Genomic DNA, 27,769 nt, shown 5'->3' with positions numbered 1-27,769 from the left:
AAAGATGAGGAATTAAAATGACATTGATGCATTTAAATTGCATGTATTTCAAATTCAGATACTACTTAATAACTCATAATAGCTCACTCAATTTGCGAATTCCACTTCACAAAGATTAACAAATCTGGTTTTGATGTAATTTTGCAATGGAATATACACAGTCTCGATTGTTCAGCATAATTTTATTGGAAATTCAAACACATTTACATATCTATTTTCATAAAAATATCTTTCCAACATAGGTACATATCACGAATACATAACATGTGACAGGCATTGATTGAAAAGGCTTACATTGCATTTTTAAATTTGAGTCACCAAAATTACTTAAATTCATACTTTCAATGCAATAGAACACACTTAAAAAATATTGCATAAGAACGCAGTTCGGACAGGATTTTACTTTTTAACGAGCTCAAATTACAGCAGTGTGTGCGGTTGAATATAATTTTTATCATTATTAAAAATTTTGGTACCTTCTTTAAAGTATTATTTTACCAAAACTATAATCAAACTTCGTAAGTTGTAATAAAAAATTTTGAAGTTTGTACTGCACAAATAGTCCAAATATACAGTAAGCATAATGTCATACAGTTGAACGTACTTAATGTACAGTCAGTTAAAAAACATCCGAACAGAATAAGTTCTGCATTTGTTAAAATCATATCAGGAATGAATGTTTCTACGAAAAACATTCGTTTAACAGAATAAGTCATAAATGCAATCCCCACTGCAAGAATAATATCAGAATGTGTTCGCTTGCTATTCCTGAAGGTTTCTTTGGGATAAGAAACAGAAAACATATCTAAAAACCGCTCGTATTTCTCAAATAGTAATTCTCCGGGAACTGAGTTGTCTTTGTGCTTAGAGTTTCCAAATTTGGCACACTAATTTGTTCACTGTTTAAGACATATGTAGTTTTTTTTCTTAGTTTAAAAGTGATGTTTTTTTAAAAATCTCTCAGTTGAATAAAATTTTTGCAGATTCAATACCTACATTGGTTTTAATTAACATGTTTTCAGTGAAACGAACAAGACTTGTTTTTGAGGAGAATTTCTGCTAAAGAAATGCTTTTTGCTTCTGTCTTTTTTCATGTATGCTGTTGGCTGCTTTATGGTTTAAATAGATTGATATTTACATGTAAAAATCTTACTCTGGTGGGAAGGGGGATTAAAATTTATAATTTTGCGAATGAAAATATATGCACGCACGTTTAATTTTCAAAAATATTCAGTACTTCTAGCCATACATAAACACTGTTAAAAGTGTTTCAAAACCTTAACAAAGAAATCAGGCAAAGTCAAAAAAGTGATGGGAAGGAAATCGAAGTCGAGAAAGCATATTAAAAGTGTTTACTGATGAAACGACTTCACAATATGGAAAGTTGCTAAGCCATAAAGCTGAAGAACTGGAAAGGGGGTACATATTTTAAAAGCACAAGATGAAAAACATGGCATTAAATTTCTTTCAAAAAATATTCCTGTGCAGTTGACGATGCTTATCCATCAGACCGCAAATAACCTGATAAGTGATGCCCAAAGAACTTTTCATGAAGTATTCAACATATCGTAATGTACTTGAAAGTGCGATGAAACTGCCCTTCATTATCAAGCAATGCCAGATGGAATATTATTTAGATGCAAAAAAAAAAAAAAAAAAAAAAAAAACTGCAGCAGAAAATAATCCAGACAAATTAACAATTTTACATTGCAAGAATGATGACGGAATGCCGAAAATTACCTCCCATCGGAATGATAAATAAAAACATTCACGATGCTGTGAGGTGTACATCTCTCACCATCCACTACACTGCAAATTCTGAATGCATGCATTACAACACATTTTCTTGAAGAATGGATTAATTTACTCGATACTATGATGAGAGGAAGGCAAATCAAAGAAAAGTGATTCTTTTGGATCTTTTCAGTAATACGACAATGTGCGACAGACAATTTTCTGCAGAAAGCCAACATAACTGCCAGCGCTGCCCATCGTTAGATTAAGTTAGTTTGTTATGTGTTACAACAGTCTTGCTGCTTTAAAATGAAAGATTATCAGAAAAAAGTCTCTGAGGTCAGTCCCACTTTTACAGCATTATGCGTCCCCGAAAATCATTGAGCTTGGGCCCCCTATGACAACCACTCACCTAAATGAAATATTAACGGATTAACACGGGGCTCCTATATTCGCGGGGCCACAAGCATCTTTGAAGAATGGAATATATTGAAACTCAGAAGGGCTTTAATTTATGAAGGCAGGTCTGTTAAATTGACACATATGCATTAAAGTAGAATAAGCAATGGAAGTATTCTCAAAATTACACAGGAGAAAGTCACTAATAAGAAATATCATGTATGCACAATGTTTAGTTTATTTCATTATGGCAAAGAACGCGAGGGCTATCTACCTGATGTATGCACAAGAAGATGAAGCTGAAGCACAGAAACATAAAATGAGTTGTTTTAGAAGATGTCACTGACGATATGTAAACAAAACCTTTGCCCATGCTTGAGATTTCGTTACTAACATACTGAACTTCGAATCAAAAGAACTATCAATGTATAGAAATCGCAATAAGGCTCTTGGTGTAATAAATTCATTGTCAATTAACTTAGATGACACTATTATTCCATAAAAACATTCTAAAATTTATTATTTGATGATGGTCAGAAAAAAAGAATTTTTGTATTTGCAAATGTTGCAAGTTTTAATAATGTAACAAATATAATGCCAGTTACATATGCGTTACTCCCAGATTAAAAAGGTAGAAACATACGAAAGACTTTTTTTTTAAAAATTAGATAAGAAAATACCATCACAGCCCTCAAAATAATTTAGAATCAACTTTGAATTATTTGTTATTAGGGCTGTTAAAAAAGGTTGTCCTTTTGTTGAAGTGAAGAAGCTTACATTATAACCAATGCTTGCAAAGGAAGAGCCGAAACTTAGGCTGAGTAAAACCATTATAAATGTGATCCAGGAAATCTCATTAGAAGCAGTAGATGATGGATAGTTAAATATAGAAAAATCTCCTCATAAAGCAGAAAGAGAAATTCTGAATAATTATATGGTTTAACAATGGTCTGAAAATTACGTTATAGGTTTATATATGGAATAGTTGCAAATGAACAATGAATGCTTTAAAAAACAGGAATGATAAAATAAACAAAAGATTTAAGGCTAGCCACCTCAATGTTTTAAATTTATTCCTTGTTTATTTGAAGATGCAGCATGTTACTATTTTCGTCGTAGCCAGAGTGGAAATGAATTTTCCCCCTCAAGAGATTAAAAAAATACTGTGCCATACACAATAGAATGCAACTGGGAGTCCAGGATTTCAGAAATAGAAAAATTTCATTTGGAAAATGCTTAGAAGTCTTAAACTATGTAACAAAGTTTTAAAAACTACTTTAATTAACTATTTTAAACTTTCAAAAGCTGCATAAAGGGAAAAAAAACAACTTAAAATTGACTAGTCAACTTTGACATGTTATGTTATGAAATTTTAAGAAATCAACAACAAACTTCAATATAATAAATATCAGGAAAGAATTTCTTTTGCTGTATTTTTAATTATTGCATTATTTTTAACTTATTAAAATGACAAGATAGTTAGTATTTTACTATTTTTTTAATCATTTCTGTAATTTCCTTCCTAAAACACTAAAGGAAATTGCAGTGTAAGAGCTGTTGGTAAGAGCAGATTGGTGTTAAATTAAATATGAATCTGTAGAGTACACTGATGTGCAGAAATACTCAAGTAACATTTTATTTAATATGTTTAACATTAATTTAAGATCACTTCCAAAGTCTGGGTAGCATTTTATCAAATTTGTTATTAATTACATCATAATATTTCAACTATTCAAGGAAATGGAGACCGATGGCCTTCGATAAAATAGTAAATCATAATCTTTTTTGGGGGGGATAGAGGTAAGCAATTGTGACATAAAACTGAGCAAATTTATATGCATTATTATTCTTTTTGTAACTTATTGAGTTGTACGCTATTTAAAAGAGTTTCGTAGAGAAGATTAATAATGTGTGGTTTGGTACATCATTTATTAATTATTATAACCACCTAGTATATAAAAATAACATTTTTCATGTGTACCGTATAAATTTAGTAATATTCTTAAAAAGTAGGGCCCACCAGCAGCCAAGCGGTAACGTCCTGAACGCTGGTACGGTCCAGGGTTTGCATGCCACCAAATGGGCTAGCTGCATAGGCATTTTCTTGGTTTACCTCATGTCTAACATGTATATCAGCCAGCTTTGTTAGAAAGTCCTTTATGAAGGTATCCCTACCTTTAGGCAGATAACCTTAGAATGCTTTGGCATAATTAAATAAGCCAAGCCAGTCTTGAAAAGTGCATACTCTATTTTTATTAAATAGACAAGTTTGCTAAAAATTCTGTTGCATCTTGAAAAATAAATTACAAAACTTATTCCACATAGAATGGCAGCATCATGCAGAGTTGGACGGCCTTCTGAGTTATTCCATGTTCTGCTGCACAAATCATTTTATAATACACTTTTCCCCTTTCCATTTATTATTATCTTAAAATGAATATATTTAAAATAAGAGAAATTGGAAATTCAACATGAATGACTATTAAACTAAATTATGTATTTATTGTTCCTTAAACCGAATTACAACTCATTTGAAAATTTTTCATTTTTATGGTTAGTACATAATAGTCATTTTTTTCAAGGAAAAATACATTTGAAAGTGCATCCATATGAAGTTCTTTTAAAGTTAACAGCGAACTTAATGTTGATTTTCTAATGCAGAAATGCTCTCAAAACTCGACATTCAAATTTTGAAAATGACGAAATTAAACAAAGCTATTTTACAGCTTCAAAGTTACAAAAAAAAAGGTTATTAAAAACTTAGATCTTTGAGAGATGACGGTAAGCTGCCTTGGAAATGTGTAAAACATGAATAAAAGGTTCCACTAAATTAAAACTAAAAACTAAATATTTATGCGATATTGTTTTCATTGCAAAACTGCTTGTATAACCATATCCCAACAAGATAAACAATGGTAAAAAAACACAATACCATTGAAAGCACTGATTTCACATCCTTTTATTTATAGAAGGGGGAGTAAAAACACAGACTGTGTTATAAATGAAACAGGGATAGTTCCTGATCAGGCTGAATGGGAATAAAATTACTGAAACTTCCCTTCTAGTTATCAAATGGGAACAAAACTGTTAAAAATGTTTTTGGGAAGGGGCTCAGTCAGCACTAAGCAAACAGGCGAATACACTGGTCATCAAAATTAAAGGATAATGACATAAATAAAACGTAACTGATACTTAATGAAAATTATTCACAGAAATTTGTACAAATGCATTAGTTAACATGAATTACAATGTTTGGCAGTTGATTAATTGCAAAATATTGAAATTAAAACCAAATTTATGGAAATTGGAAAATGATGTTAAAATTAGCAACTCTGGTGGGGGAAAATTTTTTTTTTAATATGGTCCATGGTCTGATCTGATTCTACATAAGCTAATGAGGCAATATTTTACATAGTAATTTGATTCCACATATGCTCAATGAGGCCGATCATTATTATCCATTAGCAAAAACTCTGGGCCAATAGCACCCCTAAAGGCAGCCATGATTGCTCTCCAAACATTAAATAGCGGTCACAAAAAGGCATATTCTACGTACAAGGAAACGTAAGTTGTGTGTTCCTTCTCTCTAGATCAAAACATCTAAAATCCCTGTTCAAACTATATCTGGACTCGTCAGTAAAGAATACTCGGGCCCAGTCATCTTGGCTCCATTGGAACATAATGAAGGCACCAGTTTGAATGGGCCTCTCTGGAAGCTAGAGTGAGTGAGACACAGACCATTGGTTTTCTCTATAGCTTGTTAACAGTCAGCCTTGTTAAGCCTTTGTGCAGCAGTAGAACAGCTAATTCAAGTTTCTGTGCAAATCTGAAGTGTAAAACCAAATCTCTTGTTGTTGCTTCGCGGTTTCTTCGAGCCGACAACGACAGAAAACTGTGTTCTGATGCAACTGTTGCTCTTGGTTGATCTTGACCAAGCTGTCCATTAACTGATACAGTGCTTAAAAAAGTAGCTCCAAACTCTTGATACAACACTTTAAGGGATATTCAAATCTTTGACGACCTCCATTTGTGTTTCACCTCCCTAAATTCAACCAATTATTCGCCACTTTTGACCTTTCCTTAAATGATGCCTTTCAGCCATATGTACTGAATACTGATCACTCTCACAAACAACATTCAATTTAAACAACACTACAGACCGGAATTCCAACATGTGTCCATTGCGCATCATATTGTCTATCACCAAATTTGCATATTTCTTGCGTTAACGTATGCGCGGAAATGAAATTTTTAGTTCAATTGTATTTAATAAACATAGATAATTAGAGGTTGCAACATTAACTAAGCATATTTTTTCTCATTAACCCCCAATTTTGATGACCAGCATATATCTAGATAGAGAAAACTGTTTGGTGTCTGTTGTTCTGTATCGGAAATGATTTATTCTCTTTTGCCAATAATTACTTAGCCAATAGCGTAAATCTAAGGCCTGAATACACTGCCATTAACTTGTACAAGCAAACCACACAGATTGCAACATGCAGTCTTTTTATTTAGCAAATTGAATAACAGAAAAGCTGCCATCAAGAAGATCATATTCTCTGTAGGTGACAATGATACATCTAATGATATTAAAGAAATAGTAAAAACAAAAACAGTGCTTAGAGCAGTAAATAATATGAACTAACATTCAAAAAGCCTAAAACTTTTTCAGAAGACCACATTTTTGTTCAATGTTGCCAAAACTGAAAGGATAAATTGTCTTATACCTGATACAGCACTGAAATGAACGATGACAGAAGAATTTTCCATATGTGCAAATTTTGATAACATTTAAAAAATCTCTGGAGAAAATGAGATTAACACAGATATCTAATTTCACACCAAAATTCCCATGACAACTGCTTGCAATATTTTATTAGTACTAATAGTTCAAAATCAATGATTTTAGCAAAGTAATTTAGTAAAAGCGTACTTAGAAAAATGAAAGTTACTGTTACGAACCAGTAACTTTCATTTTATTCATTTAATAAATATTAAAAGAGAAAATTCTTTTTATGAGTAAATGATTATTATGAATACAGGTCGAAATAAAATTAAAAAAAGTATTCATATATGCATTGTTTTGACTTACAGCACAGCACTATTGTACCCAAAAATTTAGTGTAAAATCACAGTAATATAAAGACTGCATTAAGAAATTTTTTTCTAAAAACAGAAAACCAATAATTTTTACAAATGAACAAATAATCAATAAAACTTTAGAATTAGAAAATATTAAATAATTGAAAATAATGCTAACATTAGTTAAATTACTGGTTAACATTACAAATTTCATGTAACTAGTACTTTAGCTTGTTAATAGTTAAATTATACTCTGAGCAGGGTTGGTTTAAGATGTTTAAAGGCCTTAAGCACTTAAAAGCATAACTGAATAATTCAACAAAATCTGGTTTTATCAGGTAATTTGGAAAATCATTTCAAGTGACAAGCAAACAAAAATTCTTAAGCTAATACTAGTACTTAAAATCAACTGCAGGAAAATTAAGTAGATGCAAACAAATTTCCTATAACAAAATAACATAAACTGCATTTTTAAACCTACAGGATTGGACAATGAAAGTGAAATATCTGACAAATATAACATGCCAAATTTCAAGTCAGAGATCACACTTGGAGTTGGGAATCCTCAATGACTTTGAATTTGTATCAAAAACCAAACGAGGATAAACTTATTGGTGCCTGTCTAGCTGGCATACTGCACAATTTCTGAACCTCTCCTGGTTCACTACCTTGTTTGAGTTCCTTTAGTGCCCTCCCCCAGGGAAACTATGTCCTCTGACTCAGATGTCCCATCTCCCTTAAATGTCATGCATAAATATCATTAAAAACATACTGAAATTTTTAGGCATTTATTGCACTGTAGTAAATTATTTAAATTCCATCACAGAAATTGAAACAATGGTAATTATTAAAGATTCTTCAAAGCATTTACAGTAATAAGCCTGACAACATATGCATAGATTTCAGCCACAGCACACAGAGAAGTGAAAAATATATGCTATTTGTATGTTCTAGATCTCAAAGAACGTATCAGCTCATGGTTATAGTTTTAGAATTTTAGGCCTATAATTTGTAATGCATGTTCTCTGAAATAAGGAAATTAGCATACACACTACTTGGACCAAGAAATATGAAGAGTTACCTATCATAAAACTTATAAAGAAGAATGACTGCAACGCTCATAAAAATTAAATGAATTTTTAAATATTACAAAAAACTTATATAACACAATTTTCCAAGAACATTCTTATTGCTCATTTGCTTCTAAACACACTTTCAGTGCTCCTTGGACAAATTATGCCCTCCTATATCCTTTCAGTATTCACCAGTGGGTGCTAACACTCAGATTGTACATTTGGTTTCTAACACAAGTGTTTTTAATGTATTGAGAGGCAGAATATCTAGAATTACACCTGTATGCTTACAAAGTGAAGAATTTATTCAGTGACAGTAACTGCTAAATTATTCGAGAAGTATTTAAGAGTGTTACAAAGACTTTAATGTACAAAATATAAAACAAATATTTAACTTATGACAGGCCTTAACATTTTCCTAAAATGTTCTGTTTCTACAAAAGCTATCTACTACAGGGGCCTTCAGTGCAGTCTACATACACACTGTTTGCAGTTAGTGCCACATATCTTGTGGAAGTTTCTGGTAATACTATGAGTTCTTGATAGTCATATCATATCAAGTACTACTGATGTTTTCTAAATAAGCAGGTCCATTCTTTTGGTCAAATATTATAACGGAAAGAAGATATATATCAGGATGATAATGTTTCAATTCACATTCCAAACCAGGTGAAAGTAATTTGAAGACCTTCCAAGCCATGCATGAAGCTGACTTTTAACATCACTGAACCTGCCAGGAGAATGGTAGTGAAGAGTGCAGAAAAACCTTTTCCTTCTTCATGATCATGAATAGAACTAACTTTTGTTTTGCAAGAAAAATTAATAAAAGTATGTTTAATGAATATAAAAGAGTTGCATTAGGCATTTTCAAAACTTGCTGCAATATTAGCCTCCAAAAGAAGGCTTTTAGCATAGTCATAAAATACAAGTATTATGGTCCTGATACATGTGTTTAAGTTCCAGTGTCCAATCCTGTACAGATCTAACATTTGACTAATTTTCTGTTAGATAATAATATTATAACAGATACCATTTCAAAATCCAAAATACCTGAGAGACAATTCTTACCTAATATACATGTCAATGTGACATAAATTCTACTTTAGACTTTCTGAAAGCACTTAACAGTGACTACTCCTTTATCAAGTTTCTAATTCCATAGAGTTTTGCTTCACTTCATACAAGTAATCAAGGCCATGTTTAATTCCTTGCTAACATAATAAAATGATACAGAATAAAAAGCTTTCTTGTACAAAATATTTAATTAAACTTAGCATATAAATTTAACAAATACTTATGTAAAAGTGTGCATGATAGACTATTAAAAATAAGATACAGCTAATAAATAAATTTACAATAAATATTGATTTCCTGATCAATAAGAATGCATAAAAAGGTACAGTATATCATTAAAATATAATACATAAAATAAGTAATCACTTCAATCTGGTACAACACTATAAAATGTTCAGTACACGAAAAAGTATAATGTAGCAAATGAACTATTTATCAAATTAAGCAATAAATACATTCAGAAAAAGCAATGAACAATATGTACACACAATCCAGTTAGTTAAGATACACTATTTTAAAATACTTTTTAAAAAGTGGAAAATATAAAACTGGTAACTTCAGCAGTAAACTCCATTTATATTCCTTTTCTGTTAAAGCCACCTCTTTAACTGATGTGCCTTTTTTTTTTTTTTTTTTTTTTTTTGGATTTGGCACAATTTTATATTTTGCTTGCTAATAAATATTCAGATGCAGCAACTCTTCTAAGAAAAGTGCAGTATGTATTAAAAAGCATGGCAAGAATAATAAAAGCTTTGATAAATATAAACTAATTATTATATTACTTAATTTAAACTTAAAAGTTTATTATTAAAATATTTCTTTACTAAACACCTGCACAAAATGATGGCACTGCAAATAAAAGGTGCATAAAACACATCAGAGTTAAGTACACAAAATTATTACATACAGATTTAAATTAAAATCTATTTTATAGGCAGGAAAATTTTGAATATGACTGCCTTAAAATTACTTTTCAATGAATTTACTTTTTTTCTTTTTTTTGTCTTCAAAATACAGCTTTATATCATTATTATTTGTGCATATCCTATGATCTGGAAAAATATTGTTTTCTTGAAAAAAAATTACAGCTCCTTTTTATAGTCTTTACAAATCCCGAATTTCCACAATTACACTTCAACAAATGTATAAAAAATATTTAAATTTTAATATAGAAAATACTGGCAAAGGAAAACTTTTTTTTATTCACTCGTACACACAGACACAGAAAGTACACACTAGTCTTTCAATCACATTTAGAAACTAATGATACATTTTATCAAAGAAAGGACGAGGGAACTATACTCATAATTACCATACTTTGCAATATTCACTCTAATTGGCAAAAATAATAATAGGAATAAAGCTGTATTGTTAGAAGAAAAGTTTAACATTCAGTATTTCACATTTTCTACAAAGCCTAGACATTATGATTTTAACAGTTGAATTTTTAGGCCATTATTATATAACCTTTAAAATTAAATTATAGTGTTTTAAATTATACTATCAGTAAAACTATCACAAAAGCAGATATAAATAAACCTAATCCTCACAGCATAAATAAATACAAATTTATTTGCATTGTGCAAAAAGTGACAACATAATGGCTTTTTAAAAAAATGTCTAAAGCAGTGGTTCTCAACCTTTTGACTAACACGTACCATTTAAACAAAACTTGAAAATATTTAGTCCCACCACTACACAGTACTACTACCACCACCACTACTCTTGAACAAACTCAGATTGCATAAATTTACGAGAGTTAGAGAAAAAAACTCAATCAGGATGTTGGGGTTTTAATTTTTGAATTTAATATTTAAAAATACTTTGCTTCTTTGCGTACCATCTACTTTTCTCTTGCGTACCACCCATTGAGAACCCCTGGTCTAAGATATAGACATGTCCTAAATAATCAATAATTTACATAGCATTATAATGCTCAATAAGTTATCAAAGAATTACAGTAGGAATTAAGGTTACTAGCTGGATAAGATTCTTTTCATTTACATGTAAATACATACATGATTTTATTTAAACAAAAAAATTGTATTTTGAGTTTTGGTTGCAGTTGATAAAACATTATCATTCAGAGTGGACATGATAAAGTAGTGCCCGGCAAATTGAAAGACTGATGCAATATTTTACTAAAACGTGAAGTGACAATACAACTATGTATAATAACAAAATTTCTGAGAGCTACATTTCTCAAATACACAGAGAAATAGTGTGGCAAACCTCCTCATGGTGCACCCTGGGTTACGCTAAATCTGCTACAGTTTTGTCGCTTGTTGATGACTCCTAGAGATCCTCCAAACTGTCCTTTTCAGGGCAAACAGTGCTTAGTGATTGTCCAATGGAATGCGAGTGGCCTGATTCAGAAAAATGCTTTCATCCTTTTCCAGAGACTTATTCGTCTACCAAGTAACCCTCATTAGAGGAATTATGATTATAATAAACAATGAAACCTGAAGACACAAAATGGCTTTCTGCAGTGTGTCTCTTGCCTAGAATGATAATACAATCATATAAGAACACTGAAACCGGCACTGTTTTTTATGCTAAATTCTTTGGATTATAGCTTCCCTATAGTTTTGGAAACAATTGAGCAACGTTTTCCGGCTGAGGATTGGTTATATGTATATACGGATGGCTCTTTGACCATTAGGATCCAGGGGGCTGGAGCTGGAGTTTTTAGTAAGCTTTTCAGTTTCTACATACCTGTAGGGGCTTACTCCACTCACTTTGATAGAGAACTGAATGCCATTCATGTCGCTCTTCAACAATTATCATTGAGACAGAGCTCATTCAGGAGGGCTGTTGTACTGTCTGATTTAACTTCAGCAATGCAGGCCATCTCCTCTTACCAAGAGTGTAAGAACATATACACATACATATGCATTCAACAGTCTCAGGAAGTCATAAAAGAACTTTCCCACAAGATATATTTTCAATGGGTACCTTCACACTGCAAAATTTATGGGAATGAGATGGCTGATATGCTTGCAAAAAAGCAGGCTACAGCTCTCCAAAAGCCAAAAATGAGTGCAAGCTTCCATTCTATTAAGCTTCTGACATTGTTAACATATCAAAAGACTCTTAGAGATTTTGCCACTCGGGCTTGTGAGTGCAAGCCTTGTAGTGTTCTCTCAACAAACCCAGCTTTTGTTCCTGACTACCCATGAACAGTTGCGGTTGCATCTTTTAGACTATTGACGGGACATGACTGTCTACAGAATCATTTACTTCGCACTGGACTAGCTGACTAGCCGTTTCACCGTTGTGTGTTTTATGTAGAAGTGGACGACCAATGATGGCGGAACATTTGGACGAGTGTGAAGCCTAGACAAATTTTTCTTGCAGATTTCAGCACTATTGGCAAGCAAAGAGCTTAATGGCCTAACTGCCAGTGTAACTGGCATTTGACAAATAAATAGGACCAAAAAATTTTGAGCTAAACCAAATTTACTTCAAGTTTTAATAGCATTTTCAATTTATTTGGATGTGAACAGTGGTACAGGAACGTTCTTTTCTTTAAAGTGAGATAATACATTTAATAAACTTTATGTAAGTTTTGTAAATACACAAAAGTTTAGGAAGACCTTTAATTTAAATTCTGATTATGAATATAAAAACAAACATGCACAAACCCCTAACAATAATCAGAAACTAGAAACATATTTTATTCGCCTCCCAAAAGGCAATTTTATTAAAAAAAAGAAAAATGTGAAGATCCCTCCATCCCCACAGAAAAAAAAAAAAAAACTTAGAAAAGAAGGGAAAAAAGGTAACAGCATCACCCCCAAGATTATTTATTAATGTTAAATTATTTGAAATAAATACTGACGTGTCTATATTTTATTCGGCTCCCAAAAAGCAATTTTGTTAAAATAGAAAAAAAGTCGATCCCTCCATCAGGGTTCGCACACATTATGTTGTTTTTGGCTTTAAATCAACAATAATGACATTGTTTACAGTTAACACTGAGCATTTTAATGATTTTGCAACAGTCCTTTGAGTGACGGACTTTCTTTTAACATTAAGGATTCTTACCTTTGCAACATTCAAAGCATTCTGTTTTTTCCTTGGATAAATGTTTGGAACAATTTTTCCACTGGAAGCTATATTTTGATGTTTTTTCCTTTGTTGTTGACAACATTACCTTTAGATATTGAAAAACCATGGCTTTCATAATGTTTTTCAATAACTAGATACAAATAATTTGCTTTGGAAAAAACTTCAAAAACTAAAAAATAGCCTTCCATCTATTGCTTCCTTAAAAGCAACAGTTTGCATGAAAATAAAACTGTCAATATCAGAAGATAATTTATACTTTTAAAATATAGTTGCAGTTAAAAAAATTCCAAGCAGAAGATTTTTTTTAATCATCTAAAAAATGTGCGAACAGCCTCTGTATTATGTTTAAAAAAGTTATTGCTGTTTATATTGGTTATCCAGTAGCCCATAAAAGCAGGCACCAATTTCTTTCACATATATCAGTGTTCGTACACATTTCTGCACACGGAAATTAAGTACTTTTCAGGACTTTTAAGGACCATTAATAAAAAAAATTTAGGACCTATGAGCAAATGGGAACTGAAATTCAATCAAAAATATTATTCTATGCCTGAATTTCACTTTTGTAATACCATCCTAATCTCTAAGTAGTATGCATTATTACTAAACATGAATTAATTAACATAATTATTAATAAATTTGAGAATAAAATAAACTTTATGCAATTTATCAAATAGCATTAAATATTTTACACTTACAATAATTGGACATATTTGGAAGAAGATAAGTGACATTTAGGTTTTACTAATAGTTAGCTTTATGATGATTTTTTTTATGTCTCATTTTGTCACATACTTGGTCAGTCTAGAGATTTAGTAAATAGCAGGTATTAGATTTTATGTCAAGCAGCATAGGTTAAAATGAGAAGTAAAATCATAATCAGCATGATTCATAGCAAAAGACTGAATGTTGTCACCGCTGCTGATTGTCCAGAGAGAGACATGTTGATTCGAACAAACTTTAAAAGCCTGATGTAGGCACGGTTGGCAAGTGTTGAAATTTAGTCAGGCTCTGTTTGATACAGTTAGTCTCATAGCTTTGTGTAGAGTTCCAAAGGTTGTAACCCAGTTAATATACTTTAAGGTCCCAATAAGCCATTAAAGCACCAGAGGTGATAAGTTGCTTTGTACTATTTTAAGTCTCACTAGATGCAAAGAGTAAGTTTTACTTGAATTTTAACATTTTTGTGTTTTCTCTTGTGACCACAATGAGTATTAATGAAAGACAATAACTCTCTTTAATATGTAGAGATAATGTTTAAGGGTAAGCAGCTAATTATAAATGATTAAATTAGATAAATAGACAACCTTAGTCATTATGGATTTACATGGCCACTATTAAATTTTATTTTTTAACGATATCCGTTAAAAAAATCCTATTATGATCACAATCTAATAGAATTTCACAGTTTAAAATGCATGTAATAGATGACATTGATTCTTAAACGATATTAGGATAATTACACATTAAAAGCTACAAAACATTTATGTTTGTAACAACAACACTCAACAAAATATTTATCCGTCATTTTAATTTGAAGCCTTCCCAAACATTTTGGCTAATTTATATTGATTTCCTTCTCTTTAAGCATCTTTTCTAACAATGAGAGTTTTGTCTCAATATGCAAACCAATGCTGTCGCTAGTTTCTGCATGCTGTATGTTGTAATTTATCAACCTCTGCACAATGTACCTATGAGGGTTTACTTGATCTGGTAAAAGTTAAATAGTCCCAAACCTCAGAGAGACGTGAAGGAAATTATTGCTATGTCTGAAACTAACTACAATATCAGGCAAAGGTTTAAATAAGCCTCTTATTTAAAAATAACTTAACATAAAAGCATGTTCTGATGCTAACAAAATCAATTACAACTCACGGTTACATAATTAAACAACAGCAGTCAAATTCAAACTCAAAATGTGGACTAGTGGTCACAGATTATACAATTTTAATTTAATCTGGCTAAGTAACTCTATCATTTGAGGAAATAGAAATGGAAAATTATAGTAAAGGCTGAAATCATAAACAATTGGGTAATTTACTTAATAATAACTGCACATATCTTTGAAGAATAATTTTCTGTATGTATTCAGTTTTTTCCCTACAACCTTTCTACCTATTCATTTTAGAATTTTGGGATTTAAATAAGGATTTCTGTTATTCTAAAAAACACTAAATGCATTTAGAATATATAGAAAAAGTGGCTAATTTTATTTCTTTAGTAATATGAATATTCAGAAGAAATATGAAATATATATGGTAAAGGCTGGTTACAGAGCTGGTGTGGCAGAAATTTTAGAATTTAGTGACACATGGAATAACAAAATCTAGAAGTGGCAAAACTTTTAGAATTTAGAGCTGACATTGGTAGCAGAATTTAAAAAGGCACTAGGCAGCAGAATTTCGAATTCACACAGATTGCATCAGGTGGGAAAATGCCTAGTGCTTGCTCTGTGTATGATACATCAAGACATATAAGATGAATCTTTTAAATTTTAAGTTTTCAATTTCTTTACTAAAAAAAATCCCTTTCTATAATGCCTGCCCAAGTGATAAGATTAGAAGCATTTTTGATATTTTACATGCTTGTGTCCAGTGAAAAGTAGAGAAAATAAAGGGAAGATAAACATGTTAAGAAAAAGATTCTAGTATCAGGAGTAAAACATTCAAGTATTATGTTTTTATTGTTTTTCCAGACGTTCTCCAAAAAGTAAGAAATTCATCGCAAATTTTCCGTAAAATACATCCATTACGTGTTGATAGCATGGAGATATTTTTCATTTTGTCACATATTTCTCAAATCTTCTAGAATCGTGGGTCTATAAATCTTGCCTTCAAATCCTTCTAAACTTTCCAAGCTGCAATGTCTAAAATACTAAAGAAAAATTATCCCTACCAATTCTGTAACAGCAAAAAGGCAGAAACATTTTGGAAAAGAAAAGGAGGGAAAAAGTGTAAAATTAATTTTATAGAGAAAAACTGATGCATTTTCTGAGAATTTTGAATATTTTGAGACAATTACATGGGAAAAAATTAAAAAGAAGACATTTTTGATTAATTACATAGCTAATTTTGCTTTTGCTAAGAGCTGTTTCATAAATTATGCTTCATAGCATTATACCTTGTTTATTTTTGAGATTCAAAATTTTGTATAAGTTGCCAAAATGAAACTTTATAATATGACATCAAAAATAAAAATGTTTTATTTTAATGTTATTTTTCAAATATAATTTCAATATATCACCATTATTTTAATGAAATTTATCAATGTTATGATGTTTTAAAAAAAAACGTTGAAAATTTTTCAAACCTCGGAATTAAAAGTGCTATAGAAACTGATCTTAAAATCACCAAAATGCTGACAAGTTGCCAAATTTAGAACCGTTTAATAAAAGAATTCACATCCCCAAAAGCGAAAACTTGTTTAAGAGCTCTTTATAAGAAAAAAATGAATTTCGAAATGCTTATGTTTCACTTGTGGCTTAGAAACTCAAATATCCCATCATTTATATTAGAAATAGAAACAAATTATAACTTATGAACCCATTCAAAAGATAACCATATATGTCAGTGAATTGCCAAAAATATTCCTCCAAAATGGTAATTCACACTCAAAATGGTAGTCATAAAAACAGACAGAAATTTCAGATGATTAAAATTAAGGACCTTCTGCTGATTTTGGTCAAAATCAAGGACTTTAAAGGACCAAAAATGGATTCCAAAAAATTTAAGGACTCTTAAGGACTGTACGAAACCTGCTCCATCCCCACAGAAAACACAGTACAGTCAAAAGTCGTTAATCCGGACTCGTCGGGACTTCGGCGATTCCGGATTATCGATTTTTCCGGATTATAGATCATCAGTTTAAATCTCGTAAGATGGCATGCAGAAATTCTAAAATTAAAAATATGAAACCGTAATTTATGAAATAAAGAACAATTATGATCTAAAGGGTATCAAAATTTGCAAAAAGAAAAAGCTTAATATTTATTTGTTTACTTTATTAAACATTTCTTTCAATGTAAGTTGTTTAAGTTTTGCTTCGTTTCATGTGATAATACTTTCTCTTTAATTCTATTAAACAGACATAATTTCTTGTTCAGTTACAAAGTTCCACCGTTCAAGTCCTATAATTGCTGTGTCAAGAACACCGACTAATTTGTCAATCGAAATTTTTTTGTTTTCAATAACCTCTGTCACTTTTCTTCGCTATCGGAAGCGAATTATAATGACGAGGAACTTGTTTTAAATCATATCGAGATGAAATACTACATTTGGTAAGGAATTATAAGCCAAATAAAATAAAAACATCTGCGCTGAAGATAAGGATAGTGCTGACAAATCAACTTCCAATTCATTACGCGCCCGCCGCCGAGCAGCGTGAAATTGATAAACAGATTTCGGATTTCAAAACATACTTTCGCTTTAGATCCTTTACATATTAACAAATATATATCGGAAATTCTATTTGATATAATCGAAAGTTTAAGCTTACTTTTATAAAATTGCTCTTACAGTCTGCAAAAAATAATAAGCCGGAAGAAATGAATGAGGTGCAATTCGAAAATTAAGGAACAACGCAATCATCAACATTAACTGAAATAGATAATTATTTAGCTTATACGTCCATTATACATAAAATGCGCACGCGAAAACGTATTCTGCACTTGCGCACTCGTATGCGCAGTCGTAAAAGGTCTTACGCGCACGCGTGAACGCCTCTGCGCATGTGTCAACGCAGCGCATGCGCAGAAAGTTTTTAGTTTTGATGTCCGGATTATAGATCATTCCGAATTATGGGTGTCCGAATTAACGACTTTTGACTGTAATAGTCTTTACAATGACTAGAACGATCATTTATTCAGTGGTAGGTTCAGGCTCCGCAGGGACCACATGGTCTGTCTTGTCTGCCTACTGGATGTGGCGACATGGTATAATGAGGTAGTCTTTTGGGGTTTCGCTCACCTTGATCAACACACAATTCATGTCTTACTTTGCTCTCTTTGACTTTAGGTGAATGCACTGACTTGCATTGCTTAAATGACAACATATTTCCACAATATTTTGATACTCTTCTCTTCACCCCACTCAAAAGAGAAATACAGAAACAATTAATGGAACTTGAAAAACTGAGATTGTTCTTAGCTAAATTGTAATTTTATTCAATGGCAGAAAAAATTTAGTTTACAAAAGTACAACATCAAATATCAGTTTTACTTAAAAGAAACGAAGTATTTGTAAAATTTAATTATATTTTAAAATATTTTTAATTTTAACTCTTTTTAAACCATTAAACAGAAATTTTCAGACTGCCAGTTAACTTCTTTTAAATTATTTTCTGGGAAATATTGGTCACTTTCAGACATGTTTGCATAAGGGAAATGATCACTGTGAAATATGCATATTTTTGGTGTTGGGTTTTATTATACTTTGTTTTGAATTAAGCACTACATAAATGAAGGCTAGGTTTATAATTATTACTTCAACAAAATTTAAACTTAAAAAGAAATATATTGAATGAGCTGTGACAGCTAGTCTGATTTGTTTACAATCTACTTTTCAAGCAAACTGAAGCATATTGATATGTTTTCAAGTGCACTGACACGTTAATCATACATTAAATTCAAATACTAAATCTTTGATATAGTAGATGATCCTAAGTATAAAATTCTATTTGTAACTAAATGGAATTTTAAGAGCTTCTTTTCTAAAAAATTCACAATTTTTCCCGATGACATCTTAACTATTATTAAAATAGCAGCTTAAAAATAAGGTCATAAGTTAATAAATTTTAATGTTTTATGTTTAAAATTCAGGATTAATAATGCAAGTTTTGCAGTTCTGAAAAATTTCAGCATGCAATCATTTAATGAGGGAATTTTTTTTTAAAAAGTTATGGTTATAAGTTCATAAAGAGAAATTTTGTTGGTGCTAGGTTGAAAATTTTTCCCAACTTTTAATCTGATTATCTCTGAAGTGGTTTGCATGAATTTTATGAAATTTGGTTATTATGCATAATCTGAGGTGTAGAAATGAATTATGGGAAAAAAATCAGCATACCATTACAAAAAATATAGCTTTTGTGCAAAATTTATATGTTAGAGCAATATCATATATAAATCTAATACATATCCTTTATCTCATTTCTGAGACATGGAAAAGGTATACTGAATTTCACCAATCAGCTGACTAGAACAAGGGATGTAGAACTATCCCTCCATTTTTTGTCGAACTGCACATGGAATCTCTTGGTGTATTCCATATGATTATTTAATTGTTATACTGATAAGGATATTAATACCTACAACTCATTAGGGTTATTTTAACTTGCAAAAACTAAGGTGATTAAGCTTAAAGTTGCAGTCAATAAATAATGGAAGTGGTAAACTTGCACATGCATGACTTAGACAAAAAAAAAAAAAAAAAAAAAAAAAAAAAAAAAAAGAGGGTGGGATCATGTATTTTTTAAATGTACACTGTATCTCACATCCAAAAAAGGCTAAGCAATCCACACCTTACACTTGAAGGAAAAAAAAAAAAAAAAATACACCACATACAATACATGAAAATTTCTCAATTAAAAGTGTTACAAATACCATGAAGCCTAACACTGACACAATGAACACTAATGACAATGAGCTATTGCTTAATCTAGCATTATTGGTTATTTAGTTTTGCTCCTACTCTATTTAAATTGTGAACCTTTGTAATATTATAGCACATTCTAAAAAATAAACAATTATAACATTCTGTTTTATATTATGATTAATGCTAATGTGCTATTGCAGTGCAATGAAAACTTTCTAATGTGGTTATTTCATTATGTAAATACATTCTTATAACTTTATGAAGACATTTTTGGCTGCAAAAGTGCAGGTTAACTTAAATACAAATGCACAATCAGGCATATGTGTTGCGTATATGCATGTAAACACATAAGTTCACACACACACACACACAAAAAAAAAAAAAAAAAAAAAAAAAAAAAATTCACAGCAATACCTGGCATAACATTGAATAAGTTGGGAAGAAAAATCATGAACTGATCAATATTATGTTATGCTATGCTAACCAAGTTCACCTACATCGGTCTGTGATGGAAAATAGCTTCCCTTAAAATATTCTGGATGTATTTAATGGAGTTTTTACTGAGGAGGTGAGAAAGAAGTAAAATTTTCATAACATGGGGTGTTAAGTTTTTAAATACTTTTTTTCATAAAGACATACTGTTCTGTGCGAAACTGCCACTCCGCCTAATCAGATTAAAACGGAGGTATGCCAAGAGCTGCAACAATGAATATGTTGCTTGCACAAAATAAGTTTTAAAAAGGCTACTCTTTTTGCAGGGAAAGATTTTAGATTATTCTGATAATATATGCAGCGTTAACTCTTTCGATATGTTGTGCTCTTTGTTTAAGACATTCCAATGGGACATATGGGAGCCGAAAGGAATCACCCCACAGGGCTGCAGTTTTACGTTGCTAAGCCCAATTTTAGAAAGAAAAAAAATCACACAAAAAAAGTTCAAGTCCTAACATTATAAGTTTTGCCATTATATTATTTAAGCTATCACATATGTTAAAATGAGCATTTAATAATATTTTTCCTTTTCTTTATATGGAAATACGTAAAACAAATTGCTTACCTTGACAAATAATTTTTGGAAATCCTATTCAAATTATTCTGAACTTTTAATAAACAAAGTACATTAATAAACTTTGAAATTAATAAAAAGTACAAGAGAGGCTACTTACAAGAAGTAACAAGATCTTTCATGCGAAGTAGAAAGCTGACTTTCAGTAGCTTCACCAGGACATTTTATCATATTCTATCAGCTGAATCTCTGACAAAATGTCCGTATGAGAATCACGAGAAATATCACTCTCTAAAAATGAATCATCACTCTCATCCGTGTCACTAACTGGAACATTTACCATGCCAATATATCCTTCCAGTTATAAATAAAAATAACACTTCCTCGCCATAATAAACTGAAGGCTTTTCAAAATAAAAAAAGGGAAGTAAGTAAAATATAAGTGATAAAAGTGATGCAAAATGCAATAAAAGTCAACATAGTAACCCTAAAGGACCCTACATAGTAGGAAAAAAAAAAAAAAAAAGGCGGGGGGCTAAAAAAGAATTTGAAGTGATATCAGAAACACAAATGTTTGCCTCTATCCCCACAACAGCTGACACCAAAGCTATGCAGAATGTGATCAAACTAAAGTTCAGGACCCTAAAATTATATTTAGTTAAAAAATAATGGACACGGGATGCCATCCAGTAGTCTTTGAAACACGTTTCTGCTTAAAATGCATATATGTATCACCCATCTCTTGCATTAGTTCTTCAATGATGCGCAGGTGGAATGCCCGGCTGTGAGAGACATTTGTATAGAATGTGTATATGGGACACTCGTCCTGAAATTTAGGATTAAGAACAAAGCGCATGAATGGAGCCTTTTGTACAGAGGAAATCAATTTTTTGTACAATTTTGTACAGAGGAAAGCTTCAGGTGACAGATAATATTCAGCGAGTCAATCCTACTTACCCTCTGTCCAACATCTTTGGTGCGGAGGCATAATATAATAATGGGTCTTATTGTTATATCCCAGGTATCAAGAATATTGTGCATGATGCAGAGCATAGGACAAGCAAGATTTTTCCATTAACAGTATGAAGAACTAGGTGGATCTCCTTTAAGAAATGCTAAAAATAGTGTCATTTAAAAGCTTCATATTTATTAGCTATGTTAATAGAAAAGGGCAAGGAACAGCAGTTGTAGTAATTTCAAACTGAATTACAGGAGATATCTTATTTTGTCAAGGTAGGCAAAAGGCTTAGCAAACAAAGTTAACTTTGGAAAAATTTAATATATAATCAAATTACTAAATTGCAAGATGGTATTTTTACCAACTCATACATTACAAGATTGCTGCTGATTAAAAATTTCATCTTTAATGATGACAGGCGAAAAAAAAGAGGTTTAGGCAATCCTTCAGAAGGTTATTACATTTGCTCTGGATTGATTGTAAGAGCATTAGTTTTCATTGTCAAATGCTTGAATGAAAAATTCAAAGCTTTCAGATGCTTAATTTGCAGTGACTTCATTCACCACTAAAGGCAAGTTTTCCTCAGTGTTGGAGCTAGAAGTGCACTTTGAGCTCGATTATTTGAGGCATTATGCTCTAAGAAAGATTTGAGATAGAGCCTTAAAACAAGTAGAAAAGCAATAGAGGTCTACAATGGTGTAATCTATATGTAAACACTGTCATTAATAAATTCAAAGAGCAACAATTGATTCAATGACCAAATATAGATAGCATGACCAAACCCGATAAGGTTCCATGGTGACATGATATGGTCTGTAAATGGTGACTTAGAAGTGATTAGGACAAAGCAGCTCAATACTATAGGGGAATAATGATGTTATGCATATCATGATGTTCCCCAACATCCCCCACAATGAAACAAAATGACTATGCACTCTGCCAGCAATCCAACAATCAACCACATCAATAAATTAACCACAATAACCAATTATGCCCTTTAGCATTGTATTACAAGTGCTGTGCGAATTTGGTATTATGATGAGTAATTCCACATTAATCTTCTGATTTTCTGGGAGAGGTAATCCGCAGTCAATTTTTAACATGACAAACAGGCAGTTATTAGCGGTAAATGAAGATTTGAAATTCTATATTAAAAAACTAATCATTTAACTTTCATACTTCTAACGAAGAGGAATTTTAATTTAGTTTATTGAAGACTAGGGACAATATTTAAATGTTATTTAGAAGAGACACTGTGGGGTGCTGAAACAAGTAATAGGGGTCAAAAGAAAACGGTTAAACTGTTGATGAAGGTAATACATTTTATTGATTACCCAGGTGAAAATAATAAAATCTTGGAATATTTAAAACAATGATAAGTATGGTAGAGTTGTATATTCATGTATTAGGACAATTTAAAGGAGTTACAAAAGTAGACGAGTGCAATCAACATCAACAATAAATGCAATATCAGTTCCACAATGAATTAAACATTATCTTGTGCAACATAGGTTCAAGTACAAAAAAAGTGTTTTAACAAAATATTTGATTATTTCACATTTAGAATTTTATTACATAAAAGTTTTTAAAAAAAGTACTTTCAGTAACTCGTTGACTGACTGCAGATTTCTAGACAATGGATTTTGGTATTTTGAATGTCTGGGAATAAGGGATGTAGATGTACTGAATCATGAATTTATAAATTGCTTTAAAAAGTAATTTTACCTATCATTCAGATGCTTTATGCACAAACAATGGATAATAAAACTATTTATTTATTTACTCGATTAGAAATCTTAAATAAAATATGCTGCAGGTTTACGAATGGGACAACAAACATTAATATCACATCATGATGTGCACAATAACTATATAATATTCTTTACGTGTAAATTAATCATTTTTAACTCTGCTACAAAATTTCTTCATGGACTTATTTCATTATTTACTTTTCCCCCCTCTATAATTTGACACAGATGTAATATTTTTCTGCTTATAGAAATGCAGAAAGAGTATCACTGATTTTTTTTTTTTTTTTTTTTGATATTACAACAGTAAAAATACAAAAATACTTTAATGCATACAAATTTGAATGAGTAAAATTTGATCACAATGAAATTTATCTCCCATTTTGGCAATCCATATATATAGATATAAATCCAGTTAATGTACTACACTAACACATTACAAACATGCTGGACATTTAGATTCTTTTCTTACTTAGCCAATTTTTTCAACAGACAATTTTTTCAGACTTTCATAGTAAAAACATTTTATAACAACAGAATAAATTTGCTTATCTATGTTTAGCATTATGCTATATTTAGAGAGAAATCTCAGTATTCTACATTTTGCAAAATATCTCATATTTTGTAATCAGTTATCAGTGCTGAAAACTTTAGTACTGGATTTATTTACAGTAGTAGTCTTCAAACAGTGTTCCATAAAATCTTGAGATTCCATCCAGTTCCACAAGTCAAAACCAAAATTTGAAATGGAGATTTTATAGGAATTGCAAAGCTTTAGAAAAATTCAATAATATGTTCTTTATTTATATTAATACTTGAATAAAAACAAAAATGTTATTGAATATAATAATGATTTTGTTTTCATTTCTATAGTTCGCATGCAACATTGATAGTTTGTATTGCTGTTCTAGCACTTGCTTTCCTGCAAATGATACAGGTTTCTACAAAAAAATGCAGTAGTTTAAAATGGTTTCTCAAATCAACAATGTTTGAAGACCACTGCTCTGAACGATACATAGCTGATTTCTCCACACAGACATAACATAAGGAGTCAGTCATAAGAAAAATGAGAAACAGATTAAACTACTAAAGTTATAAAAACAAAATCACAAAGTAAAAATGCATATTCAACGATTCTTTCCTATTTGGATGAAAATTCATTACAAATATTAATATTTTAAAGCTTCAATAACTGACAACCTACAACTCAGCATTCTGTAAGCAATGCTTACTGATTAGAAGTCTTAATTGACATTCATCCTAACCACGTTTTAACCCTCTAATTGCTCAACTTTGTTGACACTTTGGCTCTGACTTTGTTGACCAAAATCGCTTCAAAAATTGAGTAATTTTTTTTTTGCATATTTTAAATCTATAGGTATTGGAGAAATGAAAAATGCATTTTTCCTTCTAGAAAATATTTTTTTATATAGATTTTTGTCATGAGAAATTAAGTTGCCAGACAAACCAATTTCAGATGTTACCACCAAAAAAATTTTTTTTTAAATAAATTTCAGGCGAATTGCAGTTAATTTCTATTTACTGCATAATGTAAAAAAGTAAAATATACAAAATTTATGAAAGCATAAAGCACTGAGGTAAAAATATCTTAGAAATGCAGTTTAGTATGACAGAGTTCAAAACAAGGTTCAAGGCAAAGTCCAACTTCACGGTCCTTGCACCAGATTCAATAAATCTAATTAATAATCAGTGTAATTATTAATCTAATTAATAATTCAATAATTTAATTAAAGAATTGAGAAAATCGCTGAATGTTTTCTAGCAGCCATTTCTGTAAGAAAAAAGCGGCAGAAAGTGGAGTTTGAGCGGTAATACCAAGTGCCTTCAAATGCTGCAATTCAGTGCACAATTAACGATATCTATTGGCCAAAACGTAAACTAAACGTCTACTACTGTATATAATTTATTTCAGTGGTTAAACGGGGAAAAAACGGGATGCGCTCCTCAATAAAGGAAGAAAAACACATACCTGCGGAAATCGCAGGATGAGCAGATTTTGCTACATTTGAGTTGCTCGTGGAAATCGCGGGATGAGCAGATTTTGCTACATTTGAGTTGCTCGTGGAAATCGCGGGATGAGCAGCCAGAGGGTTAATGACTGATTTCTTACTAGCTGGTATTTGCTTGCTTGGAAGTATCGAGCATATTTCATTTTACAATGAAGAAATTAATTTTAAACTCATGAAATTAATGCTGATAATAATATGCATTCTTTATGGTTAAGAGAGTATTAATTAAAATCTTATCAATATTACAGGAAATCTGTCATCACATTTAGTGAAAGGTACAGTATTAACACAATATTTAGAATAAATTGGGAGGAAGGTAGAAATAGAAAGAAGAAACCAGCCATTGACAAGTCACAGTTCTTTGATTTAAACAATGAAAATAAAAATACCTTTGTAAAATATGTACTGTAGTTCATCACATTGAGATTTTATCAAAATTTTCATTAAATACCAATAGTGGTGTTATGAAAAACTTCTAAACTTCTATTACAGTTAATTTGGTTATCCTTAACTGTTTAAACTTTTTAACTTAAAATACATACTTCTCTTTTAATACAATGCAATATGACCAACCTGAAGTAAAAGAAATGGCAAAATAAAACCGGAAATTGTATGCCTTCAGATATTCCTAAAAACTGGAGGAAAAAAGAAATATATTTTCTGTTGGTAATCCAAGGACACATCTGCCAACAGAAGAATTTCAACAAACAAGTTCTTCAACTCGTGCACCATAGTCTTTAGAAATAAATATTTACAATCAAAATATTTAACATATCTGAGTGTCACAAAACAAACAGTCATTAAAAAATTATAAATTATGCATGACTAGAAATTTGTTTCATAAAAATTATAATGCTACACAGCATTCTAAGTGAAAGAAGTTATAAAATTCAGTATTAATCATATATTTTATAATAAGTAATAACCACGTCTCAGTTAAGATATTTTTAATTCCCAAACAGATAATATTCAAGTCCAATTATCACACAGATTTTATATATACATATATAGGCACTTAGGGTCATCTTTGGCTTAATTTTAAAGTAACTATTTCCATTGGCGGAAGTTGAACGTGAGCCTCTCTAGAAAATTTACTACCTGTATACATCAAGGAAAGGGATACTTCCTCAATAGTATTTCCAAATAAATTTGGAAATAATGCATCTATTGACACCTGTAAGATAGAGGATTATAAATTTAGCATACAGCAAAAACATATCTTAAATCTCGGTACATACATTTTCCTTAACGGATGAAATTTTTTTTGCACATGGTATTTGAAAAAGAATGTTAACATCTTAACTGAATGACAAAGAGGTTTCACCACAAAATTTTCATCACTCTTTGCAGCATTTAAATTGTATAATTGTGTGACATTGAAATATGATTTCATTAAAAAAATTCTTAGTTCAAAAATATTTCTTGAACAACAGTTTAAGGAATATTTGATAAAGAATATGAAACACACAAGTACATAAGATTATTTTAAGCAATTTTTAATACTAAATATTATGCTTGAGTTTTGATGTGAATGACAAAATGCATTAACCTTCTGAAGGGGTGGCAGAGGGAGAAGGATGCTGGGTCATTTGATTGATAGATGACAAAAACATCAGAGAAAAACATATGAGGAAATTATCAAAACAATAGGAAAATATATTAAACTTAATCTACCAAACCGGAATGATTTCATTTATATATATATGCAGTATACAAAGTGCACAGTCATGAATCCAATACTCTTAATTTCTGGCTGTAGACATGGCTGGGTGGATAAGGCAGGAATATGAGGTTGACAAAACTGAATTTGGCAAATCACCATCTTTATTTTTAGGCACATCAAAAATTATTTCTTTGACAGACAAATTACTTTTCGATCATAGTTGAATACAAATAATTTTGATATACACAGATAAAAAGCTACGATCTCATTTTAGGCAGGTAAGCATAAGCAGCATAGAGTTGTTTGCATGGCAGAAGTCAGGGAAAAAAGGGAAGTGACTC

General features: G+C 30.9%; 1 protein-coding gene across 1 annotated transcript in view; it reads right to left on the bottom strand.

Moving 5' to 3' along the window:
- Window positions 1-163: 163 nt before the first annotated feature.
- Window positions 164-27,769, bottom strand: part of LOC118200216 (alpha-mannosidase 2x-like) — a 171,032-nt gene continuing 143,426 nt past the window's right edge. The window contains exon 22 of the mRNA XM_035372157.2: window positions 164-26,939. Coding sequence (XP_035228048.1) covers window positions 26,787-26,939 — 153 coding nt within the window. The 3' untranslated portion in view covers window positions 164-26,786. The remainder of the gene's footprint in view (window positions 26,940-27,769) is intronic.

The sequence above is a fragment of the Stegodyphus dumicola genome, chromosome X2, assembly GCF_044657685.1.
Source record: "Stegodyphus dumicola isolate Sdum_Otavi_A_Nest chromosome X2, ASM4465768v1".
Classification (NCBI taxonomy): Eukaryota; Metazoa; Arthropoda; class Arachnida; order Araneae; family Eresidae; genus Stegodyphus; species Stegodyphus dumicola.
The sequence above is the reverse complement of the archived record's forward strand: the minus strand, read 5'-3'. Positions and strand labels throughout refer to the sequence as shown.